This window comes from Delphinus delphis, chromosome 5 (assembly GCF_949987515.2).
Source record: "Delphinus delphis chromosome 5, mDelDel1.2, whole genome shotgun sequence".
NCBI classification, from domain to species: domain Eukaryota; kingdom Metazoa; phylum Chordata; class Mammalia; order Artiodactyla; family Delphinidae; genus Delphinus; species Delphinus delphis.
Window position 1 is genome coordinate 86,838,797 of NC_082687.1, and position 25,646 is coordinate 86,864,442.

At 36.9% G+C, this 25,646-nt stretch overlaps 1 protein-coding gene across 2 annotated transcripts in view; it reads right to left on the bottom strand.

The window, feature by feature from the left end:
- Window positions 1-587: 587 nt before the first annotated feature.
- Window positions 588-25,646, bottom strand: part of LOC132426038 (recombining binding protein suppressor of hairless) — a 117,363-nt gene continuing 92,304 nt past the window's right edge. For both annotated transcript variants that reach the window (XM_060012730.1, XM_060012731.1), the window contains 8 exons: window positions 21,867-22,032; window positions 17,462-17,636; window positions 13,486-13,623; window positions 13,218-13,330; window positions 7,046-7,186; window positions 5,827-5,982; window positions 5,337-5,440; window positions 588-5,176 (listed from right to left, as the gene is read on the bottom strand). In XM_060012730.1, the coding sequence (XP_059868713.1) occupies window positions 4,861-5,176; window positions 5,337-5,440; window positions 5,827-5,982; window positions 7,046-7,186; window positions 13,218-13,330; window positions 13,486-13,623; window positions 17,462-17,636; window positions 21,867-22,032 (1,309 nt within the window). In that variant the 3' untranslated portion in view covers window positions 588-4,860. The remainder of the gene's footprint in view (window positions 5,177-5,336; window positions 5,441-5,826; window positions 5,983-7,045; window positions 7,187-13,217; window positions 13,331-13,485; window positions 13,624-17,461; window positions 17,637-21,866; window positions 22,033-25,646) is intronic.

A 25,646-nucleotide genomic window follows, 5' to 3' on the forward strand; every position in this document is an offset into this window, starting at 1 on the left:
CTCTGCATGTTTTTAACTGGCAACCATCTATGGGTTCAAGGACAAAAAATATACACATATATATACTTAATTGGACCTTTCATTAGGTTGCTTAGAAAGTGATCATATACTATTTATAACAAGGGGTAGAAAACATATTATTCCCATCTAAATTCTAAACCAAGAAGCTATTACCCAATCTATACGTAGACTGGGAGTTTGGAACTGACATGCACACACAGCTATATTTAAAACAGATAACTAACAAAGACCTACTGTAAAATAAATAAATAAATTGGTTTTTTTTTTTAAAAAAGAAGCTATTACCAATCCTAGCCATTAAAGCCTCACAACTCAAATTCCAACTATATTGTTTCTAAATTATTTAACGATCACTATTTTTAGATGTATTTAGCAAAAATCCTGATAACTTTGCTTATATTTTTTTCTTCTGGGGGAGATCAGATAAATGAACTTGTTATGACTGAAAAAATACGTAACAACTTCCCCCCTTTACTTTGTTTCCCTATTAAACAAAGTACGCTTTCTCTCCAACGAGGAGCTCCCACCAAAAAGGAAAAAACATTCTATGTTCTTTCATACACCAAACCAAATGACAACCTTACACTGGAAAAGCAAGCTACTGTTAAATAATGCTCTCCAATCTTGTTGAGATTAGCTCGAAAAGTTCCTGAATTGGGAGACAACCCTTGAGTGGCGAAGCCCATTTCCCCGTGAAGAAGAAAGAACCACCCCCCACAAAAAAAACTTTCTCTTTTTAAAGCACTGTGTAGTTTAAAACATTAAAAAAAAAAAATCAGCACAGCCATCACTTTGATGTGATGTAGATTAGACAGCAAGGTAAGACTGTAAATGTACCAACTGTAATATGGAATTTAATTTTATCTCTATGAAGTATTCTGAAATCAAAGACGATAATACATGCATCAGGCACATCCAACAGAAGACTTTTACAATGGTTTACATTTCCTTTTTATTTATTTCTTGAAACTGCCCATATTGCAGGTTTCTCATGGATGAAATATGGAACTGAGCAGATTCTTTTTTCTACAAAATTATGGTATAAACTTGCTCAATTTTCTATCTTATTGCTAATAAACCTTACAGGTGCACAGTTTGTAAAATAAACCCCTTAAGGACTGAATGCATAGAGCATGCTGCAAGGTACAAGAAATAAGCTAAAAATGAGCATATAAACCTACATCTGGACCAACACAGTACTGAATGCTGGCAAACATTTATCACAACACATGGAAAAATTAATAAAAGGAAATACAGTTCAGTCCTGAAAGGGTTAAATAGAAACCCTAATATATTATTGTTTCTAACCATCATCCCACATTACAGTGCTTGAAAACAAAGTCGAAAGTCTGGCACAGAAAATTACACACATTTGTTCAGTACTCATCAGAAACACAGCTGCTTTTGAAATCAAAAATAAGTAACTTGGTTAATAATTGAATAACATTTTGTTTCAAAAAGGAACACCCCCCCACCCCCTGCATGGATTATCTGATTAAACATGACTAGTTAGTTTAGTTCTTAAAACCTGTGTTGGAAATTGAGGGCACAGATGGTACTCGTTTCATTAAAAAAAAACAAAAACAAAAAACCCCCCAAAAACAAAAAACTAACCAGTTACAACTGCAAATAAGTCTGTGCAGTACGAGTGACAAATATTTCACTAATTAATATATATATGAGGATGCCTTTAGTTGCCACAGTTTAAGAAAAGTCAGCAGCAGGGTAAATTTTATACTAGTGTTCAACTCTGAAATCATTTAAAATAAAAAGGGCATTTTATATTTAAAGCCTTTAGCTTGCCATCCCAATCTACGTGATCAAATTCAACAGAATAAAAACATATTGGATAACAGACTCAGCTTCTATGCATATTTTCAGAAACTGCATAGAATCATAAGAGCATAGCCTACACTTCTAATACAGAATTAAAAAAAAAAAAGCTTGGATGTACTATACTTTAACTGAAGTGGTTACCATTCTGAGAGTCTTTATAAGGGATAATGACCAGCATCTCTAACAATGCCACCATTGGAGGAGGGGTCGTGTTCTACCATAACCAGAGGACAAGGCTCCTGAAAATTAAACACTGAAAATAATTCACAAAAAAATTTTAATCAGCTGATAAAAGAACTACTAGTAAACAATAAGCCACAACAGACAAATCATTTCAGTCTTTAGTTTGTGGTATGTAGAATGTCATAAAATAGTGGGGGGGAGAATGCCTGTATAAGCATATTCTTGGACTTTTCAAAAATAAAGAGGAAAAGGGTTTACAGTCTAATATTTCAATTATCTTATTAAAATAAACAAAGAGCCAAAATTAGATATAGCTAAACAGTAAAAAAGCAAAAGTTAATTTTAATAAAGCCATAAACTTGAAAAAATTATTTTGAGTTGCAATGCTGGGTAGGAATAGTTTGTTCTTCAAAAGCATCTCATCTGTTATCAGTTAATTTAATATAATTTGGTAACTAAATACCAAACCTGGGAAGTGGAGGAAACTTGTGGCCCATTCAAAGTAAGGCAGCACTGAAAACATTTCGGCGCTCTGAACAAAAAGCACTGTGTAAAGACTACTTCCAGACTCAACAGAGAGAAGAATAAATACTACTCATAAACAAGCAAGTTTGCAAGAAAAAGCCAGTAAACAGTTAAAACAAAGAAAGATAAGGCCACAATGAATTCTGCCCTTGGTCACTGAAACAGATTTAAAGTGTGAGGCAGGATTAGCTTACAAGAGAAGCTAGTGACGGGAGCAGACTTAAAGAGAGAAAGGCTATATATAGTATAATGCAGCCTGTGAGTAATTAAAAAGGCTTGCAGTAAAGAGAAGACCACAATAACTTTTATTTAACCACTAACATGTTTTACAAATGACTTCCCCCTTGAAAACTGAGGAAAAAGTGATGTAAAGATGTTAGGAATTGTATTTACAATGGCAGAGTCTGAGCAGAAGAATGAGTAATGAAGATATCAAAGCTGGGGGTGGAGGGGAGTGGGGGGAAGCTACTAACAATGATGCTTTAAAAAGTCTACTGACGGAAACTTTTCAAAATAGCCCAGGACACCAGAAAGACAATTTCTGTATGGAAACTGCAGGAAGTTAGTTTTGCATTCTTAAGGTACTTGTGGCTCCTGTTTTATGGGACAGTAAAAGCTTACCACAATCTAGAGGTAGTTTTTACTCAAAGAAAGATGACTGTATTACTAGACCATGTCCTGTAACATCACACACATAGTTCCTGTAGAAAACGTAGCCCAATGAGGCTGCTGCAATTTCTAAGACACCGAACATAGGCGTGCCCAAAGTGCAGGAACAAAACCAACGTGAAACCGGTGAGCCCAGCACACACAGCCAGCACACAACCCTGAATGCAGCCAAATCTTAACTGAATGGAGAAGAAATGCTTTCCGAGTAGGAGACATTTGTGAAGATGCTCAGTACTGGGGAAGAGAAAACAAAAAAAGGCAGGGAGAGAAATGGAAAGATAAAGTACATTTGCATTTTTATAATCTTACAGCTATCTGTTCCTAAAGTACTGTCTTCCAGCTATTTTAGTTGGTCATCTAGTAAAAGCATCTTGTTTCAAGGTTACAATGATATTTTGGCCTAGGCTACCCCCCACAAAAGAAAGTAAGTAAAAACATGCTTTTGCTGAGATTTTCCTCATTATACAATAAGGGCACCATCTACCAACTGGTAGCAAATACTTCTGATGATATTTTTTTGTCATATGCCAACAAGGCAGAAAAACACCCTGCTGAATGAAATCACTGGGAATATTCTAGCTTCAAAATAAAATGTTTAACTTACACATAATACAAGTTATGTACAAGATTAGGAGGAGGGAAAACCTGAACAAATCCTGGACCGCATAGATACATTTCTGCACAGGAAAAGGGAAGGGAACACTGTAAAAACCAACATGTTCCACGCCATTAACTCATTAATGGCTAAATGGCCACATTTAATTCCAGGTAAATGTTAGGACCTCTTGGATTACAACTATAAATACATTTTTTTAAAAAAAGGAACACAGAAATAACTATCAACGGTGTCTGAGAATAGAGACTAAGTCAACGTACGTTGCATGTATTGCAGGCAAGGCAGAGGCATTTTTTTTAAAGCTTTTGCACAGACTTCAAATAATCTTAAAAGAAATATGCAGGCCTTTACAAGATTTGACTTGCTGAAATCAAAACACCTTCCACTCATGAAAAGTCATAAGACTTCAGCTTTTAAAGAAAATAATAAAATAAAAAGAACAGTTCCAGCCTTAGACCAAAAAGACCTGGAGGAGTATGGTAATTAGATTAAACAAGCATGGTCAGGCTTGGAACCTGAATGTACTTAAGAGCAAAAGCTCAAAGGGCGTGGGGAGGAGAACAACCTATTTGGTAACAAAGGTGTACTATATATACTGCGATATAAAAAAGGTATGGTGAAAATGTACCTTTTACTAAAGCTTATACAAGTTCCTTGGTCCATAAAAACTATGTTAGATTTTCGTCTTCTAGTTTGATTACCTTTTACTCCAGCCACATCTCTATTTCTTGCCCATTTAAACAAAACCAAACAAAAACCAACCAAACAAAAATAACAGCTGAAAAAAATCAATTTCCAAAAGTTTGCACATTTTGATGTTTTTTTGTTTGTTTTACTGTGGCTTCTGCACTTCAAATCAGCACTTGCAGGTAATGGGGTTTTTGAATAGTATCACCGGGTACGAAAAGTTTTCCCAAGAAACCACAAAAGATTGTTCATTTTTTTCTTTCTTTTTTTGTCAACATTTTGCCGCACTCAAGTCAGTGTAAGTCCTAGCAAAAAGACGGTAGTTAGGACACAACTGTTGCTGTAGATGACGTGACATTGGTTGAATTTGTGCTGACATTTGTGTAACTCCCCTCGCTGTTTGTGTTTGACTCATTAGGGGGCACTTGGCTAGAGTTGGCTCGAAGGATTGCTCCTGCCGCGCTGCAATGTGGCCGTGGCCCCGGTTCTGGGGTGTAGGTAAAGGTAAGGCTGGTGGAATAAATGATTCCATCATTACGGACCAAAGTTACTGGAACCTGGACTGGCTGCCGGACCCATCTCCAACCTTCTCGGAATGCAGAAATGTCTGGGACAACACAGAGCATACTCTCTCCACATCTGAGGAGGAAATAGAAATCACTTAAAAGCACAGAAAATTTTAGAACTGAAACTTAAAACAAGGTTGCTTAAATACAGGACAACCAATATCAGGAAAGAGTCTCATGTACCCACACCCCCATCCAAAACTCTAGATGATGTAAAAAATTATATTAAGTACCTGTACATAGTTTCAGCTTCTACATCCCCAAACCACACTCGTAAATTTGGAGTGAAATTCTGTCCTGTAAGTTCAAGCATTGCTACGTCCCCACCGCCATTCAACTGCAATTCACAGAAAATCAGAACAATGTTGAGAAAACTTTTCATTTTTCATTAAAGTACAGTTTCTCATTCGACTATCATGTGCAAAAAAATGGATAAATAAAATGCTTCTTTTAAATGACATGATTATAAAGACAAAGTGAACTAAAAATATCGCAAGCTAATATACAAACTGATTTACATTTAAATTTTCTTGCATAAAATTATGTTCCTCTCATTTTCTTTTTTTAAAAAATCAACAAATGATGTGTAACAAAACCTCCAAAAAAAAAACTCCAAATCACAAGATTTGGAGAAAAATCAAATTTATTGTGAAATAAAATTATGCCATGTCATAGCTGAGATCAGCTGCAAAGAGCTAAAAGTCAACTTGTAAGTGGTCTCACCTGAAGACTTTCTACAACAGGCACCGGTGTGACTGGGGCAAGGACAGGGCCCATCCCCTCGTAAAATGTATACTCTGCCTTATCCGTACTAATGATTGTCCAGGAAGCGCCATCATTTATCATCTCTTTATTTGGTTCTTTTGGGCATGGAGTGGCCTTATGAAAAAATTGGTTAGAAATTGAGTTTTATATACACTGCAGTATAAGACACTTTAACAAAGTAACACTCATAGACTGGCATTAACATGAAGAGAATTTAGTACAAATTTATCAACTTCCCAAGCACGATGCTTCGCCAATCCCTAAACAAACAGAATGTTAGCATGGAAACCTCACATATGGCAGGTTTTATTTTAATACAAAATATTTCAGTGACATACTAAAAACTAATAATACCTTCAGAATACCATTTAAGTAAGAGTATACCAGTACCTGTATAATTTCTTTAATAAAAGATCAGTATCTGTGATGTAAATAGCTGTTTAAAACTCTTTAGGGATCCCTGAGAGAGAAAGAATGGGAGCCCCCTCCTGCTCAGAGAACAGCTAGAAACTTATGTACTTTCAGCTGGAAGGAACCGAGATATTGACTGACAATCCCCTACCCCTATCTCGAAACACCTAGGCCAGACCATCAGTGCTGGGTTGAGGAGACTGGCTGTGTGTGCATCTCTCTGGAAAGTCTCCAGATGTTCAGAAATGAGTTTCATGTGAAAGTATAACTATTCTATTAAGTCATCTGTTCATGTCATAATGTCCTCATGAAAGCCTTCTGAGTAAATATGGTTAAAAATTAGCTTTTGAAATGTGTCATCATTACTATCTTAGAAGACCCCAATATAAATCTGATGAGAATTATGAACGCTCCTCCAAAACAGGCATGTACCATATACAATGTTGTCTGCACATAATTTCAGGTGATTTACTGAATACCCAACATCTAGTTTTGGATAATCTGAGGGGCTCTTTGTTCCTCAGAACTAGACGTTAACTGCTTCTCTTAGAACATTTTCATAGTTTTGAGTTCTTCCTTGATGTAAGATGACTGCTATATCCGAGGAACATGTGGGCTAAGGACCCTTGAACTTGAGATAAATATCTGAACACACAGCTTCATGTATTCGGATACAATTAACATTAAGCGAGAGTTTCATGTTTCTAAATGCTGCTAACCTAATGGTTTGCACATTTTAGATTTTACCAGTAATTTAAAAACATACCTGAAACTGAATTATTCTTTCTTGAGAAAGGCACAAGTACATTCTTTCTGTATCCTTAAGGTAAAATGCACATTTATGGAGCTGTGACACAGGATCATCTGCATCCAGTAATGCGGTCTGCTTATCAACTTTCCTAATTATCTGTATTTCAACAATTAAAAAAGAAAAGATCATCACATACGGAGTTTTCATTTCGTACACTGTCAAGAGTACACAGAAAGAATCTGCTATATAATAATACATCACAGGTATTTGTCACATACCTACATACACAAAAGAATTTACAAACAATAAAGCTAGGTATAAGAATACTTTTAGATTGCAAGCATGTTAAGAATGTAGAGATGTTACCTTTTTCCTTGAACTCCTAAAAAAACAGGGCAGACTGGCACCTGTTTTCTAGATCAGTGGTTTTCAAACTTTAATGTCCATACAAATCATCTGGGGTTCCTGTTAAACACACATCTGTTCTGATCCCACAGATCACATATGGGGCCTGATATTCTGCATTCTAGCAAACTTCCAGCTGATGTTAATCCTGACCTTTCCAATAATATACAACGACAAATATTCCAACATCAAAGGGGAAATTATCTCTAAAGGCCACTATGGGTGTGCTAGTCAGTACCTAAGTCCAGTACCATACTTATACGTTGTTTTAATTTTAACCTAAAAGAGGTTATCATTTTGCAGATTAGGAAACAGGCTCAGAGGTCAGGTTAAGTTCCTCAAAATCACTTGGTTAGTAGCTCAGGGACCAGAATATGATTCCAAGGCACGCTGCTTGTCCAGCCTGAACTCTTTCCATTACACACCATGACCTTATAATCCAAATATTCCACAAAACACATATGGATATCTGAAAGATAATCCTATCAAACCTTAGACGTTACTTATCACATGGAAGGTAATCACTAAGTGTTTGAGGACTATGAAAATCACTCCCAACAGCATACAAACATGTTAGAACTATTTCTCATCTAAAATCAGAAGAAACCCCTTCCTTGACTACACATCCCTGTCCTTCCCTCTCACCACCCTGTTTCTCTGCTCTCCTTTACATCAAAACTCCTCTTCCTCACCACCCCAACTCCTGAAATCTCTCCAGCCTTTTGTCTCAAAATTGCTCTTGGTGAGGCCACTAAGGACTTCAAGACTGTTGAATCCCATAAGCACTTCTCTGTCCTCATCTTATTAGCTTTCTCAGAGGCATCCGACCCACACATTCTTCCTTCGGGGATACACCTGCTCTAACCGGCCTTTAGTCTCCACAGCCGAGTCCCCAAATCTCTTCTCTATCCATACTCTATACTTTCTATACTATTTAGAAGTTGGCAACTCCTAAATTTGTATTTCCGGCCATAGCCTTTCTCAGGCACTCGACGTGTATATTTAACTACCTATTCAACAGTTACACTGAAAATGTCTATTAATAGGCATCTCAATCTTAATCAAAAACAGAATTTTTTATTTCTCCCTAAATGTGATCCTCGCTCAACTCATAGCTCAATAAATGACACCACGTTCACTCAATCCTAAAACCGTGGAGTCATCCTTGACTCCTTGCTTTCTCTTATACCCAAGCTGTCAACAAATTGTTAGGTCTACCTTCAAACAAATCGGTCACCTCTCATCACCTTTCCAGTACCATCCTAGTCTAAGGTACCATCATCAACTTCTTGCCCGAATTTTGACAAAAGCCCAACCACCTTTCTCTTTGTTTCCACAGCTATGTCCCTATGCTCTCTTATCCACAAAGCAGCCAGAATTATTCTTCCAAACATAAACCAGCCATCATTCCCTGTTTAAAACTCTCCAGTGGGGATGTCCCTGGTGGCGCAGTGGTTAAGAAGCCGCCTGCCAACGCAGAGGACACGGGTTTGATCCCTGGCCCAGGAAGATGCCACATGCCACAAGCAACTAAGCCTGTGTGCCACAACTACTGAGCCTGGGCTCTACAGCCCACAAGCCACAACTACTGAGCCCGTGCACTGCAACTACTGAAGCCCACACGCTCTAGGGCCTGTGTACCTCAACTACTGAGCCTGCGTGCCGCAACTACTGAAGCCCGCGTGCCGCAACTACTGAAGCCCACACACCTAGAGCCCGTGCTCCACAACAAGAGAAGCCACCGCAACGAGAAGCCCGTGCACCACAATGAAGAGTAGCCCCCACTCGCTACAACTAGAGAAAAGCCCGCACACAGCAATGAAGACCCAATGCAGCCCAAAAAAAAAAAACACACACACACACAAAACCCTCCAGTGGCCTCCTATCTTACACAGATAACAGAAAGTCCATAGTGTAGATAGAGAGAGGGACTTGACAAGATGTTGCCCATGGCTAACCTTGCAGAATCATGTCCTGGCACTTCCCCCCCGCAGCCCGACTTGGCTCTAGCTACAATGGCTTCCTTGCTAGTCCTCACACATTCCTGTCTTAAGTTCTTTTTGCCCTCGTTCTGTCAGCCTGAAATGCTCCTCACCCAGTTTCTGCTTTTCCAACTTCATTCTGGTCTCTGTTCAAATAGCCCCACTTCAAAAAGACTTCTCTGACCACTCTAAGCACTCCCTTTTCCTATCCCTTTATCCTGTTTTAATGTCTTATCACTTACATTAACCTTTTAACACATTATATGGGTATTTCTTTAGCTGGTTTTCGTTGACATCCCTTCCAAAATGTAAGCTCCGGGCTTCCCGGGTGGTGCAGTGGTTAAGAATCTGCCTGCCAATGCAGGGGACACAGGTTCAAACCCTGGTCCGGGAAGATCCCGCATGCCGCGGAGCAACTAAGCCCGTGCAACTACTGAGCCTGTGCTCTAGAGCCCACAAGCCACAACTACTGAGCCCGCATGCCACAACTACTGAAGCCCACGTGCCTCACGTGCCTAGAGCCTGTGCTCTGCCACAAGAGAAGCCACCGCAATGAGAAGCCTGCTCGCCGCAACTAGAGAAAGCCCACACGTAGCAACAAAGACCCAATGTGGCCAAACATAAATAATAAAATAAAATTAATTAATTAAAAAAAAATGTAAGCTCCAAAAGGAAAGAAAGTCTACCTTGTTCACCAATGTATCTCCAGCATCTAGACAGTTCCTGGCCCATGGGTTCAGGGCTATTTGTAGAATGCACGTATGCATGTAGGACTGTAATACTTTGCTCCACAATGAACACCCTTAACAGTAGCTACTCACAAGATATTGTGAGGACTAAATGAATCAATATATGTAAAAGTGCTCAGAACAGTGCTATTAATATTATGCAATATTATTGGGTTTTTATCACTTGATTCACACCAGACATATTCCAAGATGATTTTTCTTTACTTAAGCCACAGCTATTAAAAATCCCAATCTTTTAAAGTCAACATTCTTCATATTTACATATTTTTAGCTCTGCAGTTTATTAGTCAGAATATTTGTCATTCTACTCACATCACCATTAATTTTTGAGTTTAAAGGGAGACACTACACTTTTAGCAATTACAGTTTCTAAGATATTCTGTGAGACTAATTAAACTCAAGCAAAATGTTTCCATTCAATGCTAGTCTTAAAGGTTTATTTAAATTTAATGATGTTTGGATTTTAGGGAAATAAGTGAATTTTGAATGATGTAAGTTTAAAGCTTACTGTAAGTCTACCACACTCAACTATGACTTCACCACGTAAGAGTCAACATTTGCCTATGACACTGTCATTTCTGTAATCCACTGTTTCTCCACTACCTAGTAATAATAAGCATATTGAGAACATGGGCCATGTTTGGTTCAATTTTATTTCCCATAATAGTTCTCTGGACATAGACACTGCTGAATGACCTAGTCTCACCAATAAAGAAACCAAATATGTCCCCTACTATTTGGTATCAAACTTGCTGTGATCATTTCTAATTATTAAGAACAGGAAAGAAATCTGAGAAACCAGATAGTATGAATGTTCTAACAAGCTATGTGTGATGAATTCTACATTCATAAAACACCAGATGTTACTCCAACCAGCTCTCTCTCTTCTACGCTGGCTTTGTAGGTTACTGGTACAGTATTTTCCATATTTCTGAGGTAAACAGGATACAGCTCTTAAGGACAGAAAACATATCTTATTCATATTCCTAGACTATACCTGGTAAATGCCCAGGCTGAATTCATGTCGCTGATTAGTTTACCTAACAGATTTTAGATGTCCCAAACCTCTGGGGCATCTGACAGCCTTGAGGAAGTGGGATAAATACTAACCAGTGTTTCTTGTTAGTTGGCTAGACCTACATAGACTATGCCTGTTTTTAAAGCATCCTAAAAACCAGGATTTCTCATTAGAACATTCATCCCATTGAAACTTGGTCTTGGAGGGAGAGTGTTTTCCAAGCAAAGATCTCCAATAAGGCTAATATTCTAGGAAGCATAGCATGCAATGTTCAGATATTAAGACAGTGTCATCCTTCTTGAAAGCACATGAAAGCCTCCTCTGAAAAACGTGCCTTTGTTGAAAACTGCACGTAAGTGGAGGTATAGGAGGGCCTGAAGTAGTGCAGACCATATAAAGCCTAGCTATGTCTCTGAGGAATCTAATTCCTCAGTCACACAACCTCTAGAAAGAGGTATTTACCGGTACATTGTTAACGATGGTACTGCAACTTTTCCTAAGGCATTCTCTGGATCAGGTTTTTTATTGCAGCATTTTTATAATCAGAGCCCCATACTTTTACATGTTGAAAATATTCAATTAAAGATGATGTTCAAGGGGCTTCCCTGGTGGCGCAGTGGTTGAGAATCCGCCTGCCAATGCAGGGGACACGGTCCAGAAAGATCCCACATGCCGCAAAGCAACTAAACCCATGCGCCACAACTACTGAGCCTGTGCTCTACAGCCCGTGAGCCACAACTACTGAGCCCGTGTGCTGCAACTACTGAAGCCCGTGTGCCTAGAGCCCATGCTCCACGACGAGAGAAGCCACTGCAATGAGAAGCCCGCTCACTGCAACAAAGAGTAGCTCCCGCTCACCACAACTAGAGAAAGCCCACGTGCAGCAGCGAAGACCCAACACAGCCAAAAATAAATAAATAAATTAAATAAATTTATTAAAAAACAACAAAAGAAATATGACCTTCAAGCAAGGCAGACCGGTACTTTACATGAAACTAAGTGAAAACACTATTTTAAGATTTGAGTCTGTCTTCTAAGTGGCCCATATATAAGCTGTTGCTGATCAGAGGCAAAGGCCTCTGAATAGTGATTCTATAGTACAAGCATTTAATACCAAAGCAAATAAACATTATCCTTGGAATACAGTGACACATAATGAATGAAAAGAGAAGAACCTGAGTAAATGTTGATTCAGCTTGTTTTTTGGTGTGTCTTTCTTTCTAATTTATGTACCCTTCTTTCCCTACCTTTCCCCTTTTTATAATTTGCCTCAGGTTCAAGGTTTTGTAAATTTATATTACTATGTTTCACATATTTTGGCTTATGAAGTTGAAATGGGAAATAAAATCACCTTGTACAACCATGACACAGAAAAATATAAAACAATTCAATAATATGATGCATTTACTTAGATAGTTATAGATCAACCCAGCTCCTGCTGAAATAGTCCCAGAAAATATCAGCCAATGAAATACTTCATCAAAGAGATACAAAGCATATTCAGGCAAGTAATACTAAAAGTTCTTCCATTCACTTAACCCCCTCCCCCAACCTGACCTTGAATCAAACCTACTCATAAACCCCCTCCATCTTTAATATAACTAAATTGTGTTCTGCTTCAGAAAAGGAGGGGGAAGATGACAAAGGGTATATGAGGGGCTTTTGCTTCATTCTGCTAAGAAAAGCAGTTTTTTACAGTTTTAAAAAGCCCCAAACACTATGCCTCTCTACCAGAGTAAGAAACACCAATTTTATTTAATTTTTAAATCCATCTTCCTTTGGGAGAATAAAATAATAAAAATTATGCTTGTATTTTTAAAGAAATTTGAAATTCTATGCTTTTGAAAACTTGGTCCTGTGTTGGGATGAAGCAGGTACCACAAAGAATGAATAATGTATCTACATTAGTTAAGAAAATAAATCCTAATGTAACTTTATAGTGCCCTCTATTGAACATATCCAGATATACAACCAAAAAGGGAAAAGGCCACCAACATTTATTAGAAACAGTCATGAAGTCATTAAGGCCATACCAATCTTGGGAGTGCCATGCCAGTAACTGAACACACAAGTTTGACTGTTTGTCCATAATGGATGTATCCATCGCGGACTGTGAATTCTTCTCCTTCTGATTCATCGTCATCCACTGCAGTGCAATGGAAACAGATCAAATTATCATCTTTTAGAACTTATTAATCTGCTTATAAAAATGACAAAACTTAATATATCTGTATGTCTTATTAGTAAAATGAATTTAACAATTTCACACGAAAAAAATCAAATGCATATTTTTATACTCACAGAGATGAATGTAAAATGCTCCCCACTGCTGAGAACTGGCATGGAAATTACCTCCTTCTACATGCAAGTATCTGGTACTAACTGTCTGGGATCGAAGTCGATTAAACAGAGCCACCTTTGTTCCTGAGGCAATGCATACTGCAAAGAAAACACAGCTCCTATTTATGTGAGTGGGGTTTGGGGGCGGGGCAACAGTGGAGAGCAAGAAGGGACCAGTACCCGGTGAATGAGGACTATGCATTACTATCATTTAATAATTAATGGATTCTGCTAACAATTCTTTTAACCCTCTAAGAAAATACAGATGATACCCCCAAAAATCAAGGTAACTCTTTATCAATAATGTCAAGCTAAAGATATACAATATGTCCATAAAAATCTTTTTTTTTTTTTTTTTTGCGGTACTCGGGCCTCTCACTGTCGCGGCCTCTCCTGTTGCGGAGCACAGGCTCCGGATGCGCAGGCTCAGAGGCCATGGCTCACGGGCCTAGCCGCTCCGCGGCGTGTGGGATCTTCCCGGACCGGGGCACGAACCCGTGTCCCCTGCATCGGCAGGCGGACTCTCAACCACTGTGCCACCAGGGAAGCCCCATAAAAATCTTTTTTAAATGAGAGTTACACAGTATGTTTAATGCGGTGCTGTTTTTAAAAAGGAAGTTACTTTTAAAATAATAAGTGTCCAACAGTAGGAAACTGATTAAATAAATTATAATATCATTCACCTATTTGAATGATGTGTATTTAAATGCATTGGTAAGAAAATATCTCCCTGATATATCACTGAATGGAAAGCACACTCTTTATACTGTGGTTCCATTGGGTAAACATATACATTTTTATGTGACAGCATGTGTCTCCATGTGCTCACATCTATTTCTATGGAATACATTCATAGAGAGGGGTGTGGAAGGATGTTTACCAAAGTTGATGGCAACTGCCTCTGGATACTGTGATTTTAGAGATTTTGCTTCCTTCTAAACACCTTACAGTATAGCATTGCATGAAATTTCTTGAAAAAGCAACCACATCTATGTAAGCAAGAAAATACTCTGAAAATGAAATATGTTCTCTGCCATCAAGTAACTTAGAGTCAATAGAAATATAAAATTAAAGAGGTAATCCTGTAATTTGAATTGGAAACAGCCTAAATACATGACATTATACCTCCTGATGCAAGAACACTACATCGCTGTGAAGTAGGCTTGCCCTCTAGTAACAAACAACAAAAAAGAACCAAAGAACAACCACCTTAAATCTGATCAAGTTTCTAAATTTACTGACAAAGACTCTCTCCTTGACCAAACTTTAGACAGGCTCCTCTGAGCCCTTTTTCCACCGGGACTCTTCCTTGGGCCCTGGCATTGGCCTGCCTAGCCCGGTTATTGCCAAGAATCCTGCTAAACCATCCTCCCATCCTTGATATCTGTTCAAGTTCCTCCCCTCCACCTTTATATCTGATCATCTAGGCCTGTCTTCATAAAAATTCTGGTAAGCTAGTTTGTCAAGAATCCCCCTTCCCTTCATGTCTCTCTCCTCTTAGTAACTTTCCATCCACTGATCCCCTCAACTCTGTTCCTTGGCTATAAATCCCCACTTCTCCTTGTTGTATTTGGAGTTGAGCTCAGTTCTTTACTGAAATCTCTTTTCCCTACTGCAACGGTAGTGAATAAAATCTGTTTCTAACCATCTTTAGTGTCCAGCTCTGTTTCTCTCCGACACTACAATTTACAGAAAATACATTAAACTACACCAAGGAAATATAATTAGCAAATTCCAGTATGTGGAAATCTCTCATGGTCAACTGACTCAGTCTCTTGAATAAATAAACTACAAGAAGAGAGAGAGAAACAGAGAGATGTAGAGAAAATCCACAGATTAAAAAAAACTCAAGGACATGTCAACACAATATATAGAATAATATCTGGTGGATCTTATTTGAATTTTGATTCAACCAAAGGGCTAAAAAAAAAACCCCACATTTTAGATAATTTTAAATTTGAGCACTAGCTAGGTATTTAATGATACTAAGAAACTATTTCTTTTTATAGTTGTTTTATGTTTATTTTTATGTGATCATGGTATTGTAATTATATTAGAAAACAAGAGACCCTATCTTTCAGAGATACACAGAAATATTTACAGATGATATAGTGTCTTGGATTTGCATCAAACTAAAATGAGGGCAGAGGAAAGTGTGTGTGGGGGGTAGGGTTACAGATGAAGATAAATCAAGACTGGCTTGAAGTTAAGATCACTGCTCCAAGTTAGAGGATGAACACAAGAGGTTTCATGTCATTAATGCAACTGTCTACTTTAGTATGTTAGAAAATTTCCATAATATAAAGTAAATGATGATGATAATAATGACCAAGCAGACTAAAAACCATCCACTACATAAAATCCCATTAAGTTCATAATAAAACAAAACAAAATAAAAACAAGCAAATAAACCAAAATCCTAAAACCTCACTGGTCACCTTCAAAGAATACTATTGTTATTCTGCAAATTAGTAAATAAGAACCTATCCTGGCTTTTCTCCATAGACTATACTTAAAGCAAACAGCTAACAAATGCAAAAGTTAAGAATAAAAGAATTAGAAAAATCATCATTTTGCAGCCCTTAATGAAATACTAGATTTAAGCAGCCATCATGAAGGGCTACTGAAATCATTAGGTTAAAGGTCGCTGAGGAACTTTTTAACTAGTGGATTAGACTAACAACAGCTCAAATTACTATAACCAATCTTAACATAACAAGAAGTGGGATAACCAGATATTACATGACTTCTGATCTGATAGAAATGAACATACATAGGAGCAGCTAATTCTAAAATAAAAGTTTAACCAACAGTTTGTAGAAAATATGAGAGACAGAGGAACACGTAATCAGCCAGATCCAGAATATGGAAATTCCACAGGAAAAATGACCCAGTTTCAACAAATAAATAACACAGAAGGAAAAACAGGCTGGTGGAAAGAGAAGAAACCATTACAGATTAAAATGTATGAACCTTGTTTGGATCCAAGTTTGAACAACCCAACTGTTAAAAACAACAACACAACTGTAAAAAGATATTTCTGAGACAATGTGATAAATCTGCACACTGACTAGCCATTAGATGGCATTAACGAACTACCATCAACTGTTGTTGGGTATAATGATGTTTAAAAGAAAATGATCTGTTAGAGAGTCACTACTGCAGAAATGGTTGAAAGGATAGGATGTCTGAGATGTACATTAAAAAATTCCAGCAGTTGGAGGAGGAAGGAAGGGGTGGTGGTGATAGAGATGATAAAACAGAATTGGTAAAACCTGTTGAGGCCAGGTGGTCACCTTATACTACTTTCTCCCTTTTATGTAAGTTTGAAAGTTTTCATAATAAAAAGTTAAAATAAAGAAAACTGGGTACAGAGGTTGAAGTGTAAAATTCAAACAGCATTTATCTGCTATAGTCTAAAAATGTGCTGATGAGGCAGCAGTCTCTGCCAGTGCAACTACATCAAAATTTTTGTTCAGGTTCTCAGGACAGCCTTCCAAAGCCCATTTGATATAACAGTGTTTCTCAAAGGGGTGCTTTTGATATTCTAAGTGAATCAATTCTTTATGGAATGGGAACCTTCTTGGGCACTGCAGGACATTTAGACACCCTAATGCTAACCTTACTCCCTCCAGTCACTGTGACAGCAAAAGGAAACTCCCATTTCTCCAAATGACTCTGGGTGGCAGTGATGAACCAATTCTGTTTAAAAACCACTTCCCTACCCCAGGTATTGCCCATTTTTAATTAAAGAAAAAGACAATAAAGCAGCAGTAATAACTGAATATGACTTTTTCAGATAAAGTGAAGACCACAAAAATATTTGAAAAAAAGGAACTGGCTACTGAAAAGCAATTTTTAATTTAAAAAATAGCTGAATTTGTCTTATTAGTTCATGTTGGGAGTTGAGGACAAAAAAGAAAACAAGTATACATACAGTCAGCATTTTTCAATGACTGCTTCTTTTTGGAAGGTTTGGAGATGACTTTTATCCGCTTGCTGAGGAACACACCAATGTCATCACTATTGCCATAGAACATCTTTACAGAGAGCATGAAGTGCTTTCTCTTGTCTGAATCAGATATATACAATGTTTTGGCCGTGCAATAGTTCTGTGAAAGAAAAGGCAAGTTTTAATAGCACCAAAACCCTGTCAGCTATGTACCTACAACTCAGTATGGCCACGTCTAAGTTTGATCAGACTTAAAGGCAGTAACTCCACAGAAGAGCTGATAAAACCAACTGTGAAAAGTACTGATCTCTGAAAACAAAGTACAAAGTCTTCCTTATCAAGTCTACGAAATACTAACACTGTGTTGTTTTCCCCTCTCAAAAAGGCTTTTAAAAAATAGTCTTTTCTTGTTTTATACAGCTCTACATCTATTTCACAGAATTACCAATGTTATAGCAGTAATTTTTTAAAATAAAATTTTACAGTTAAAAAATTCCATGACTGTCTTTCTGCAAATAAGATATAAAGAAGGCTATCAGAACTCAATTAAATTATGTAAAAGATTTTAGCACTGATCCTTCTCAAAATAGTGCATACAACGTTTTTTCTTATATAGCCGAACACTAGAGTAACCACCCATGAGTCTGAGGAAAACAATATTTTTTGAAATAGCTAACACTTTGCCCAATGGGATAATTCCTATTGCATCACCAAAAGAACTGAATTTAAAGGTACTAGAGAAAACAAACGCAGCAAAGTACTATGTCAGTTTATCAGAAATTAAATTCTGGTAACTGAAAGGATAGTATTAAAGAATTATAGCACTTGCAAAACAACAAAGATACTTTGAAATGCTACTATTTCAATTACATATGACAATTCTAAAATCTTTCCTATTCCCTTGATCCCTGTGAATGAGGGAAGAGGCTAAATTATTGATCTATTTTTCCAGATTGGGTAAATAATGCTCAAGTACAGCTTAAGTATTTAAAATTCTGAAATATATATATATATATATATTTTAAAATCATTGCTCTACTTTAAAATTAGGCTAAACAAGTTTCTTGACTACCTCTGCTGTGTGTTCCTTTTAGAAAGTAGTGCAAATGCCACTCATTTAGAAAATAACTAATGGGCTCTAGGTGTTTAATCTTTAAAATATTACTCACAGCCAATTTTAGTACCAGAACAAAAATCATGCCATACTTTATTGCATTTCTCAACAGCAAAGTTATATAAGAAAATTTAGGTGCCGTCTTGAATATTTTACTCAATTAAGTTTTTATAAATTCAAAAGGGAGAGAAAAGCTTTGAGAGGCTTTGTTCTGCACAAGGCAAAGTTAAGATAAAGCTCATAATAGTAATAAGAAAAATTAAAACAACAGCCTTTGCACTCACTCAGCTCCTTTCACTCCAGGATCTCTAAGTGTTCAGGGATGCTGAACCATGGCCCTGCCGTACTTTAAAAAGCTCTGAAAGTCAAATAAAGCCTGCACTATGGAATTATTCTACAACGTAAGACAAAGTCTAGGAAGATAGGTATTGATACACTAAAGAGAGTACTCCCATGTAACAAAAATAAAATGTGTACCTAAATGAAAGCAATTAAATTCTAATGGCAAAACTTAAAAATGATGAGATCACTTAATTTGAGTGTTAACATTAGGGGATATGATCTATATCAGAAAAGAGAAAATACTGAAATCTAGCATAAATGGTAAGGTAGACTGGCAAACAGGAAAGGAAAAAAGAGCAGAGAAAATTGGGTCATAACATAGACACTCAAAGGGCTTTATTTTGTTTGGAAAAAGCAAACATACATATATCTCCTTGGAAGGAAAGGAAATATACCCCTAATTACAAAAGTGAGTAGTTTGAATCCACAAAAAAATTCTAATAAAGCTATCTCAGATACAATTTATTATTTTTTAAAAGCTACAAAGCTACTGACCACAAACTACTCAAATTTCACAAGAAAAAAAAAAAAAGGACAAGTCACTGATTCAGAAAGAGTATTACAGCTTTAAGACGCTAAGTAAATAAAAACTGAAGTTACATTTGCTTCATCATACCAAAAGGCTAAATTAGCTAATAAAATTCTAAAACAGAAAATGGCATATAATAAATCTGTCTATAAACAATGAAGAGTTTAACTTAAAAAACATCTTTCTGAAGACAAGATCTTCAGGAAAGAAAAAAAATCTGCCCTGAAATAAAAAATACCAAATATAATGCTACAAAAGTTTATAGAAATATCTGAATTGTAGAATTTGAATTATATAAACAAAACAATACTAGCAACATAGGTGTAGGGGATGTAATTCTTTAAAATAAAAATACAAGTGTGCTAATTAGGGAAGTAATTCATGTTGCATAGCTTACCTAGTCCCAACTATGTAAGACAAAAACTGAGGAAATGAATAGTTAACAAATTAAAAACATCAGATCCAAAATATTACCAACATATAGTTAAATGTCATGACCATAAGGGCTGCATATACTAGAACTTTGTTGTAATGAAGATTAAAATACGGACAAATACCCAAAAATGCAAAATAAAATCCCTCCTTTTTCAATAATGACTAATTGTACCATTCAATGAACAGGCTGTTGAAAGAAAATAACATTACCTTAAATGAATGGAGGTTAAGTGAGATAGGACCAAAGTGCCTCTTTCTGAAGCTCAGCATCTATCCACTGCTTGGTCCATCTTTGCCTGCCTGGACCCAAACTTACCTTGTTCCTGTACCTTGATGATCCAAGCATATGATTATGCTGTTCTTTCTGCCTGGAATGACTTCTGCTGACTCTCAACCAGTCTTATTCTCTATAGACTTCTCTAATAGCATTTTTCATTATAACTAAATATTAACACATAATTTTGGCATACAGACACTGTACTACCCTGTCAGTAGGTGTTTTAAGCACTATTTAATGCTCAAGCTCTCAGGTATTCTCTTCTGCAAATTTCTAGGGCTTGGGGAAAGGATATAATGGCAGAAGTTGAAGAAAGATGTACTGAGAAAATTATGCTGAGAAAAGCAAGTGGCGGTGCTGTTTGTTTGTTATTACCTCCCTTAAAATTGCTGGAAGCTGGAAGTGTTAAAGCAAGCAATGAAGTTCAATTGACACAATTATATACAATGGTAGCTAGAATCCCTGGCATCTTACTACCTATCTGATCTAATTACCATTCACAGTTCCAAATGTCTAGATGTACAGCTTAGAGACATATCACTAAGACTTTCTATATAACAGAAAAATAGATGAGACATGACTAAGGCCTATTTGTTCAACCCACTACTTAAATATATCTTTTACCTTGGCTCAAGGGTCATAATTCAGAAATATTTTACACTGCTCTATTTTAAGATGAAACAACCCTTACTGTAGTAAGTTTTATCCCAAACCTAATTTAAAATACATAGTTGACAAGCCTTAATGATAAAAATATAAAGATACAAATGACATAAACATACTCAGATTTGAAGGAGGTTGAAGGCTCCTTATTCTCAGTGCTCATTATCTGTAAAATGACTAAAATTGAATGAGAGTACAAATCCACTAGCTCACCACCCTCAACCTTGCCCTCCAAACTCCCATTCTTAGTGTCGGCTACAATACAGCAAACACTAAGACATTCAACAAAGACTTACTGAATGAGAAAACACCTATTTATGCAGTACTTTAAAAGACATTCATGTAGTCACTGAAATCAGAAATAACCATTTTTCAAATTTTAATATCAAGAGAAAACAAAGTAATAACTAATGCTAAGTCGCTGAAGAACTACTTTTGAAAACTAAAGGTACAGACTGAAATAACTGCTTTCTAAATCGATAAAATACAATTAGTAAAACTAACTCATAAATTTTATTCCCTAGTAAAGTAATCAAAGAAAATACCTAAAAGTTTGAGTAAAGGTAATCATGGCTGTTCCTGTCTACACAGCATATTTCTGTTCTACACTGAAGCTAAGTAAAACATTTATGATGTTTATAACCCATAATACTTTGTTTCTAGTGTAAGACTAAGATTAAATGAGTAGAATAAAACATTATTGAACTATGTATTTTCATTGTTGTTTGACTATCATGCCCCTGTCAGATGGATGAGCAATTAGCCTCCTATACTGGCACCCAACAGAAATCTGATTCACAGCCTGCTAAAACTGCTAGCAAGCTGAGGAAGCTTATTGTGTGCCACCTTTAGATGTCAACAGCTCAAGCTCCATCAATCACGACTAAACCACAGCTACTTGAGAAGTTTATTTCTGGTTCTGATTTATATATTCAAAAGAGTGCTACCAATAGCCATAAAAGGAAAAAAAAAAATCACCACTACAAAAACAAGTAAGAAAATTGCATTCTGGTACCATGGTTCTCTTTACCTTTCCTTCCAAGTTCAGCTGCTGCATTTCTTGGTCACTATTTCCTATTCCAATAAATGCACACGGTTGAGACTCTTGTTCAGAACAACCATCGCGTTCCATTTGTTCTTTTTTTTTCTTCCATCCACTGCCCATAAGATATACACAAGGAGGAGGGCAAAAGAACCTGAAACAATGAGGGGGAAAAACACAATGCAATTACATTCAAGAAAGCATTTCCTTTTCTTAAACACATGAATACAAAATCATGCTGAACTGCACAAAGTTAGCTCCTAATGAAACATTTTGGTGAAGTCTTTTGTAATGCAAATAATCATATCCACAGCACAGAAATCAAGACTTACACTTCCATTTGTTCAGGTAAGGTTCATCTATATTGATGTTATGCATTCACTTAGCCTAGATATTTTTTAGAGCAGGGAACGTCTCTTTTCACATAGCTCAGAGTTTTGAACTACTGCAGTTCAACAAATCCAAAGTACTCTAACATATACAAAACATGGTATACCATCACAGAATCTGCAGTTACTGATTAACGTCTACTCAAAATGATGTATCATTAATTAATGACATTCTTGGTATGGATATTACTCTTAACTTCATTTGGTAATTAACCTGGAAAACAGAATTAGAGCAATGCCCAAAGTAGAAAATTTCGAAATACTAATACAACTAAGTAAAAGAATTGAAAGCAAAATGAATCATTGGATTACTATATATCTTACATCCTGAACATCTGCTGTATGTGGATGACTGAAAGAAAAATATACTGTATCCTTTCAACTCACAGACACCAAGAGATTTGTTTCGCTAGTTGCCAAAAACCCATCCTCACAAATTCTTCCCACCTAGAATAATTTCCTTATAATCTTCTCTTAGTAATTACAAAATATCTACTTCAAATCCCAGCTCAGGCAGGCCCCACATTTTACATAGTTCAGACCATCAATCCAGTCCTTGTGTAGGGTGTAATTCCTTTGCTCAATCACACACTGACTTACACATACTTTAAAACATTTATGTCGGGACTTCCCTAGTGGCGCAGTGGTTAAGAATCCACCTGCCAATGCAGGGGACACGGGTTTGATCCCTGGTCCAGGAAGATCCCACATGCCGCGGAGCAATTAAGCCTGTGCGAAGCCCGTGCTCCACAACAAAGAGAAGCCATCTGCAATGAGAAGCCCTCGCACCGCAATGAAGAGTAGCCCCCGCTCACCGCAACTAGGGAAAGCCGCCTGTGCGCAGCAACGAAGAACCAATGCAGCTAAAAATTTAATAAATAAATAAATAAAATAAAGTTAAAAAAACATTTATGTCATGTCTCGTCAAGGGGCCTGAAAACTCAAATACCTACTCAAATAGTAGCCAAGTAAATTCAAATAGCAGCCAGGTAAGCAATATAAATGGGTGGGCCAGCTGTACAATAAATAAATAGAAATATCCCTCAATTACCCAAAGAAGTAGGTTCCCTCCCTTCTTTCTTGAAACACACAGCCCTCATGGTAATTCCAACTTTTTGTACAGCTATAAGCATAGAAATTTCTTTCTTAATCTTTTAAGCCCACTGAAAGAAAAAAAAAAAAGAGCTTAACTGCAAAGAGCATCAGCCAATGCTGTGTGGCTCTGATGACAAGGAAACAATTGGGATCAGCAAGCATGTGAGTATACACTCACCCACCCACTCACAGGGCTGAACTATGGGCGTGGAGGCCTAGTGCTGGCCACATCCTCCAACTTCCCAATAGTTGCCTGAAATCAAGTTTTACATGAAATTCCTAATTTTAAAATTTTGCAAATAATTTATGCCTTTTAACACTTTTTAGGCCAACAATGTACAGACTTAAAAAAATAAAAAACTAAAGAACTGTACACAGGCATGTGTGTGTACATACATACACACAGATACCATCATGCTGGATTTAGCTTTCAGGCCACCCTAAAGGTAGTAAATTGGGAGGCTGGGGTCAACATATATATCCTACTATGTATACTAATGAGAATCTACTGTGTAGCACAGGGAACTCTACTCAGTGACCTGTGGTTACCTAAATGGGAAGGAAATCTAAGAAAGAGTAGATATATGTATACATATAACTGATTCATTTTCCTGTACAGTAGAAACTAACAACACTGTAAAGCAACTATACTCCAATAAAAATTAATTAAAAAATAAATTAAGTAAAGGTAGTAGAGTAGTGTCTACTTGTTTGCTTCCCCCTCAGCACCTACTACAATACTGACTGAATTGTATCAAAATACATGGCACCTACTTTTTGCTCAACTCTACCAAAGACTACTTTAGAGGCAATCTACATACAATTTATAGGAAGTGAGCTGGGTTTATTTAATTTTCATTAATTCACAAAAATTTATTACACCCCTAGTCTATACTAGATACTGGGAATATATTAGTGGTTAAAACAAACAAAAATTCTTGTCCTAATGGAACTCAGAGTCTAATAAGAAAGACAATTTTAAAAAGCTAGATGACTAAAATAACATATATACTCTGTTAGCTGATGGTAAGTACTGAGGGAAAATAATAAAGCAGGGAAGGGGTACTTAAAAATGTAGAAGACCTGGGTGGCCAGAGAAAGCCTATTTAAGAAGATGACTTTAAGTCATGACCTAAAGCCATGGGTTTCTAGGGTAAGAGCATTTCAGAAGAAGGAATAAATAGCAAGTGCAATGGCTCCAAAGTAGAAAGGACTATAATGGACGGCGGAGAAACAACAGACCAGCGTGGCTGGAACAGAGACGAGAACAACAGGAGATGAAGCCGGAGTAATGGGGAAGTAGACCTAGCAGGTCGAAGGGGTCAGGCTGAGTTAGGATGAAAATCTTCTGGGGTCTTCTCATATGTATCTAAACCAACAGAAAGGAATCAGAGCAGCCTTTGTTCCTGTATACTCTCTGTCACCATGGACATAGAGGTCACAGCCGAGGCAGTGGGCTCAGTTCCAGGTCACTCCAAGTTTGGAGGGATGCCTGGATTAGCTGGGCTAGTTCAGGAGTTGGCTCAGTTCAAGTCTGCACCACGGATCTTTCTGGCCTCTAATGCTGGGAACCACCCAATACTTACCATGGCACAGATTCAAATATCTAGCTGGCACACTATCAGGAAGTTGAGAAGGCATCAATTTTGGAAGCTTGTCTACTATTAGTATTTTATTGACAGATGTTAAGCCTCCTTAGTAAGTTGGTATATCAGCTATAAAATTCGAAAAGCTTTGTTTTACTATAGTGTACCAAATGTAGTGCTGGTTTTCTCAAGAGTACTGTGATAAAATGGCATGAAACCAACAGGGCATAAAAATCAGACAGGTTGACAAGAAATTCATTACCACTCAAAACACTGACTTAGGTTCTATATTGAAAGTGCTTTCCAATCTTGTAATAAATGTAAGAAAAATGAAGATTCTTCAACTGCCTCTGAACTAGCCTTATTTTTATATCAACTCTACAACTATTCAAGAAAGCTGTGATGCAAGAAAATTGCAAACCCAATATAAACATTAAGATTATTTCTACCATGTGATGATGAAATCATATTTTAAACATCCCAATATTGTCACTCCCTAAAAATCAGCTAATGAATCAAATCTTCATTTCCAGAAACTTCAGTAGTAATATAATAATCAAATAGAAGATAGCATCAATACAAAAAAATTTACAGACAAATGAAAGAAAATTAAAGGGAGGAGGGTAAGGAAAAAATGCCACCTAATTAACAAAAGAAAAATTAACATACACCTTTATAAGGTGTATGTGAATCGATGA